The sequence below is a fragment of the Sprattus sprattus genome (assembly GCF_963457725.1).
Source record: "Sprattus sprattus genome assembly, chromosome: 15".
NCBI classification, from domain to species: domain Eukaryota; kingdom Metazoa; phylum Chordata; class Actinopteri; order Clupeiformes; family Clupeidae; genus Sprattus; species Sprattus sprattus.
The window spans coordinates 11,998,071-12,005,570 of NC_137913.1; the positions used below are offsets into that span (position 1 = coordinate 11,998,071).

Consider the following 7,500-nt stretch of genomic DNA (forward strand, 5'->3'; position numbering starts at 1 on the left):
AATGTGCATCAAACACCTCCGCTGTGCCACACATCGAGTCGGACGACAGGGGGGCAGCTTTGAGTCAGAACCCTCTCCAGCATCATCGCAGGGAAGGCTGTTTGAAGAGATTAAGCTCTCGCAGGCAGTTGTATGCGTAACGTGTTTACAGCGATATTAAAAACAAATAAAACAGACAAACAAACAACAAAGTCGTAATGGAACATCTGCATAATGCAAAGAGGCAAAGGCTGTGGACAGATGTCTTCTCGCTGTCTCAGCTTGAAGTTGTGTATGACAAGTCATGTTTTCTGTTTTCATTAAAGTCTTTGTATTTTCATGATAAATTTGAGTCTTTTTTTCGTATTTGCTTTCTCCATCAGAGTCTGTCCCGATAATGCCCTCTTCCTTAACGATAAGCCTGCGCCTGTTTTCATATGATTAATGTGATGGTAGGGAGCAGTCCGGGTGGAAAGCCTGAGGAATACACATGGTGTAGTGTTCTTAATAATGAGGATGCTCCCCAGGCTCTCTCTATAACATAGACATTCTGTATATAAATACATTACTCATGCGTTACTCACGCCTGGCTTTACTTTGGCACTTTACAGCGTTCTGTAACAGCAACAAGCTTTCAGAGTCACGACCATGGGTCAAGATCATGAATTCCAAGGAGACATACTGATAAAGGGTTTATAGAGGAAATCTGCCATGCATTTGTCTATATTTAGCCACAGCTTTTGAATGTGAAGGTAAATGAATGTAAGGTCTGTATGCAACAATGAGTGATGGAAAAAAAGATGTTGCTGAAGGCCTACTTATCCCTTCACTTGGTGCAGGTTAAAATTATGTGATTCTGAGGACTGATTGGGATCATTATTCTGGGTAACAATGCTGTCTTACTCATTTAGACAGAAGACACTTCAGAAGAACCGCCATGGGTAGCCGCCCCCCCCCCCCTCCCCAAGTGTCAGTGAATCAAAGCTGCTTCTAGTACGAGACATCAGACTGATTCTATCCGACAGGTAAACAACTGCAAATCACTCAGCACAAACTGTGAACGCCGCAAACTAGGGGGAATCGTATTCACAAGGAAAATTCGCTTCTGAGGAACACAAAACAACAAATCAATGATCAAACCAGGACCTGTTTTGATCTCTAATGAGATTTAAAAAATAGTGTTGGAGAGAAAGAGAGGGAGGAGCGGAGAAAACATGTTTAGGGAAATGATACGTCAAAGACTAGGAAAAAATTAAGGGAGTCTATCTATTTTGACTAAGGGTGTAGCAGGTCTATTTGGGAAGAACAAAGAGTGGGGCCTGTAGAAGGAAAGATTTCATTCAGGATTTCAAAAGCTAAATGACAGGAAACCATAAATAAGTACTAAGATATGTTTAATCGAAAACTTGAGAATAAACTACACTTACTGTCATATACAAACCCATTGAAATATCATAGGCTGGCATAGAAGGTGCCAAAATGTGATCATAAAAATGAAGTTTGTGTCAGTGTGACCTGTCGAGTAAGCCATCTATTTAGGCAGAATAAAAAGGCCTTAAGCAGTAACATATACACAATGTCATGACAACTCTGAAGATGTTTACAGATTGAGAGCATGACCTTTGCTGGTGACAAACGTAAGGTTAGTCACAGGAACCTTAAAACAGAAGCTTAAATGTTTGCCCAGAGCTCAAACACCTCACCTGTCACACAGGCATATAGCTTCACACACACTCGTATAGTGCCCCAGTTTCCTGAACTAAAACTGTGACTATTGTGATCATAAGTAGTGAGTGCTAACATGTTTCGGCCACTCCAATTTTGATCTGAACAGATCACAAACACAAATATAATGTGACATAGAGCTTTACTTACTGACGTCTCCATAAAGGCTCAAGGCAGTCTTAACTAATGGGCACTGACAGATACATGCTTCAGACAGGCTCAGAGCCTTTTGGTAAGACCTCAATTAAACACCTTTTCATGTGACACAAAGAGACAGTGTCCAGAGCTGTAAATATATCATGCTACTATTATTGGGTGTTGCTATGACAACATCTCAAATAATAGATAACTGGAGTGATAACTGATAACTGGAGTAATACAATAATATGCTGTCTGTAATAACACATTAATAACATAGTCATGACAGTCTTATAACAGAGAGTTTAAATTTAGTTTTGTTTTGGTCTTTTCCAGCTCACCTCCCAGAGCCTGTGCGCAGTTAGTCCAACCACTTACACGTGTCCAGCAGGAGTCATCTTACACTCTCATTAATAAATAACCCTCTCCGCTTCGATACTACGAGAGCCGTGTTGTGCTACAGCAGTGGCGGCTAGCCTGAATCATTTAGTGCGAGAACCTTAAAAAGCTGGAAAACACTGAGAAAGGCATGAGAGCAGGAAAAAACTGAGGTTGGATTTAAAGCTTCAGAGGGAGCTAAGGGGCATCACAGTCCTGAAGTGTTATCCCTTATCTGGCACCGTAATAATGTTTTTGTGCAGGGGCGATGGTTCTAAAACACAGCCTGGTGGATGGTATTTAATCATATCGCTCCGAACTAGGATGGGGGGTCTCTATCGAGCAGATTAAAGGTTTCCATCACAAGGTTTCTTGGCAAGAAGGCGCTCCGAGGCTGTTTTCTTTAGTGGGGTTCAGGCATGGAATGTCAGTTAAGCTGCTTTGCAGCTTTCTAAAAAAAAATCAGTTTCAGGAATAGAATATTTGTGTGCTCTTTTTCACTAGCATTGTTCTCACAAGGTTCAAAATTAACATGGTAGGGAACAGATTTTCTCTTCCATGCACTACGGTTGATTGGGCTGCACGTTATCACAACTGGCAGATAGTTCATTCAAAGGAATCACACTCTTGACCTGGTATAAACAATACAACAACAACAACAATAATTAAACCCCTGACGTGCTCTGGTGGGGTGATTTAAAAATGCAAGGTCTTTCGCCTTGATGTGATCATATGCCCTGCTAAGTATAGTCAAACAAAAGAGAAAAAAAACAACAACCTCAACCTCAAAGATGCCAAGACATTTTAGGATATGGGTAACACATGAATCTTTTATGAAAGAAGTGCTTCCAGCACGCTACCTCCTTCCATTATTCTGACAAGCTATTTTTAAGTGTGCTTTATCAGAAAAAGAGCCAAGCCTTAATTATAACAGCCACACACAGTATGCCCTCTTATATAATACTGTAGCAACTGGCTACCGGGAGTGATCATGACAGCATCATGAAAGTCCTGCTACAATCAATTACTCTCACAAAACTGCTACAATGTGTCTCATTTAATGTCACTAACCTTTAATTTAATTTAACTTATCTGTTTCAGCACAGTTCATTGTGTTCAGGCATTGCCTCAGGGGCAAACTTTCACGCATAAAAGATTATGTAAATGATGGAACTCAAGAGTTAAAAAAAAAAAAATGACACCAGCATTATGTCTCATCTTTGCCAGTTTTCAATCTCTTTATACATGCACGTCAGGGGCATTAAAGATGTATTTGGAACTAGACAGAAGCCACATTAGCAGTCGAAACATAGCACACCTAGACCCTGTTATTCCCTCCACTAAGCCTCTGATAGGCAAACAATATTTATTATGAATAAACAAAACGAATAAAAAAACAACCGTTTTTTTCTGGATGTAAAAATGTTATTGTATTCACAATCACAATGACAGATCAAGTGGAAAAACCTTTTAGACTGCTGTAAAGCATTCCAGGACTTTCAGTTTTGCAGACCTTTAGATTAAGATTGTTTTAAAAAACAGCAATATTTCCCAGTATTTCTGAACCTCTAACTGATCTCATAATGATTACTGTTTACTGAGACCAACCAAACTAGTGTGATTCACACAACTACACTATATCAAACAACTACTCCGTGAGACTCCTAACCAGCACAGACTAGCTCCAGTCTACTGTTTCAGTTTTCTAAAATCCCTTAGATCCGTCTTCAACCTACAACCAGCAGATAGGTCGGAAGCAGAAGTTTTGTGATCTCACCCTCTCAACACCTATTTTAACTCCTTCTCTTCTACCATGTCCCAAACTCAACTCAAGACCCAGATTAATGGAGAAACAGTCCTGACAGACCTGACTGTAAATCCCACTGCTTAAGCAATGCTCTAAACATCCAGTCATACCGCACTCCACACAAACAATGATGCATATTAAAAGGTTTACTTTATAGCTCTCAAGAAATCATCAATTTTGGTTTCACCAACTGGGAACTGTTCTAAAGACTCTTTGAGTAGGGGATAATGGAGAAATGTTCTGAAGAGATCAAGCCCATCTCGGATTTCATCTGTGTGATTTAGGCTACTTGTGATGTAAGAAGGAAAATATCTCAATTTCAACTGATGGTAATGCTTCTGAAAGGCTGCCTGGGACATCTGCCTAATGTCTTAAGACAGCGTTGTTATTGATTAACAATAATGTCTGCCAGGGAATAGAGACTGCCTGATAACATTTCCGTTCAATTTACAGCTCTGATGAGTGAGAAAGGAAGCCATTGTCATGGTGACAATGGTTTGTCAGGAGTAAATTTACTGAGAGAGGTAGTTATCACAGATAAAATTAGGACAAGTTGCGCCTGTTAAGGCCTATTACCTCCTCTGTCTTGCTAAAGGTGCAAATTGTCTGTTGTGACCATTTGGTCAATTGTAAGGATTTAGGGATTTGTACAAAATGCAATTCAAATTAAGTTCCTAGTTTCTAGATCTCTTCCAGAAACTACCATTCGATGAACAAACATACTAAGGGAGAGTCGCCTTGTTGGGTTGAGAGATATATTCCTGTTCGCCTGGTTGGGTTTGAACAAACTTTTTAATTGTTGTTTATTATCTTCTTTTTACTTCACTTTACTCTTATTTTTGTATGCTTTTATTTATTTTATTTATTTCAATTATTTATTTTCTTTCCTGCTATTGTATATCTTAAGCACATTGAGTTGCACACCTTGCCTTGCCTTACCATAGGAAAGTTATCTTCCTTTGACATTGTTTGACGTGTCATGTTGATAGTGTGATGTGTTTCCACAGATAGTCACATACACACACACACACACACACACACACACACATACACACACACACACACACACACACACACACACACACACACACACACACACACACACACACACACACACACAAGATGAAATGACTCATGTTGCGCTGGCCACACGTGCCTGGATGAGCATCAGAGCCAGCAGGACGCAGCTCCCCGCCTGGTATCCTATGAGATGTCACTCACCTTGACGATATCCTCATCCGTGGAGTGGCACTCCACTGAGTCTGACACGTCCGTCACCATGCCATCCACGCCCACCGTCACTACTTTTACCGGGATGGCAACCGTCTTTCCGTTCAGGACTGCCGTGTTCAAGATCTCAGTTTCCTAAAGGAACATAGAGAGAGAGAGAGGGAGAGAGAGAAAAGAGAGAACGAAAGACAGAGAGAGTTATTTTGTGAAATTATAGTGTTTTTGTTATTTCATTGTATACAGTGACAGTTATTTGGTAAAAGGAAATAGAAAGACCCGCTCTCAATTCAAAAGACAGATTTTGTTTTTAAGACAGAAAAAGAGAAGAGAAAAGAAGAGACCAAAACACAGGAGAGGTAGACAGACAGTGAGCAATTTAGTGAAATGAAACAATAAGAATAACACAGAAAAGAAAAGAACAACAACAAAAATAAACAAACAAAATAAGGTACAGCAAATGTTTATAGTCTCTGCCTGTCCACAGAAATCTTGAGTGCTTCAGAGCTACAGCGAGAGTGAGTGGGGGTGTCAGAGAGTGAGAAGATATATGGAGAAGTAAACACCAGTGCATCGCTGTCGAACAAGCTAACAAAAGCTCTAGTGATATGAGAAGAGATGCTGTGAAACACTGAGGAAGCAGAGAAAGAGGCAGGGAGAGAAAGGAAAGAGAAAGTGATGAGAATGGGTAGAGAAAGAGAGTGGGAGAGACAGGGATAGAGGGAGTGAGAGAGAGAGACAGGGAGAGAGACAGGGAGAGACAGGGAGAGAGGGAGTTGGAGAGGGAGGAAGGAGGATAGGAACTGAGGAGTAAGACTGGGTGGTAGTGAGGGAAGTACAGACGAATGGAGGGAGAGAGTAATCAACAATAAAAGAGGATATCTGGAAGAGAGAGAGAGATAGCGAGAGAGAGAGAGAGAGAGAGAGAGAGAGAGAGAGAGTAAGGAAGAGAGAGAGAGATAGCAATCAACAATGACACAGAAAGAGAAGAGAAGCAGGCAATGGAGCGGTTGGTGTAATGGAGTATTTTAATGACGGGTGAGTTGGGGTGAGAGTGCGGGTGAGGTGAGCTATCATTAGGAGTGTTCATTAGCACAGACCCTCCCTTCACCCTTCACATTCACCCCCACACTCAGACATGCACACACACACACACACTGCCCTCAGCCTGCCCAGGTAATTACCTCCATGGAAAGACACAGACACGGCTCCATTGCCTAGCAAACGAGGCAAGGGTATGTGGATAATAATGTCCCCTTTTCACCCTTATCATTGACCTATTTATAATGTAACTATTAGGTTAGTCAAACCTCCATTACAGTCACTCGAGCAGGGTGTGTGTGTGTGTGTGTGTGCGTGTGCGCGTGTGGACGGGAAGTGGTGATGGAACATAAATTACAGTTTGCTCACATGACTTGTGTGCGTTGAAAACTGTTGTTCTTGGCTACAGAAAAGGATGTACTTTTGAAATCTCATGGTGTAAATAGCAAACTTATGATTTTGTTTCATCAAATGGTTTTAGAGTGTCTTATTTTACATAGAACACAAGTATGGTATGGTAACTTGTCAGCACAGTTAAAGCCTAAGCCTGCATGTCTCATTTGAATTTGCCATGAAGATCATAGGGGAAAAAGAACATCACAATCTTCAGTATTTGTAAGAAACAACCTGTGCTTAGGGTGACACAGAAGATTCCGAATGACCCAACACACATCCTGAACCCAGCGTTTGAGTTGTTGCCCTCTGGCAGACGGTTCAAGATGGCTGAATTACTGGCTGAATTACTGGCTGAATTGGCACAAGAACTCATTCATTCCATTCTCCACCAACATATTAAATAACAACAAGTACGAGTCTTTTTTTTTTTTAAAGAACCGACATGCCTGCCGTGTGATGCTGTGGCCTGGAGCCTGATAAAGTATAACCTACCTTACCTCTGGACTTTGCATAACATTTACAGTCATGTTAGAAACTAAACCTGTCCTCCACACCCCACCCCAATCGCAGCCTTTCTCAGGTCATTCCGCATGACATTATTATATCGTGCTCTTTCTTTCCCCATGGTTTCCACAGTGAAGAGATAATGCTGCACAATGACGAATGAGTAGACCATTGAATAATTCTCCCCCACCCTCTCTCTCTTCCCTATTCAATGCCAAAGCTTGAAGGAAATGATAAAACCTGGAATAATAAGTTGGATGGCTGTCATGTCTTTGTGTCAGAATGAAAGTATTCTGACTGTGTCA

At 41.0% G+C, this 7,500-nt stretch overlaps 1 protein-coding gene across 1 annotated transcript in view; it reads right to left on the bottom strand.

Annotated features, from left to right (window-relative positions):
- Positions 1-7,500, bottom strand: part of LOC308376527 (transmembrane protein 132C-like) — a gene marked incomplete at its 3' end in the record, with an annotated part of 160,346 nt that overhangs the window by 31,501 nt on the left and 121,345 nt on the right. The window contains exon 4 of the mRNA XM_080852896.1: positions 5,249-5,392. Coding sequence (XP_080709022.1) covers positions 5,249-5,392 — 144 coding nt within the window. The remainder of the gene's footprint in view (positions 1-5,248; positions 5,393-7,500) is intronic.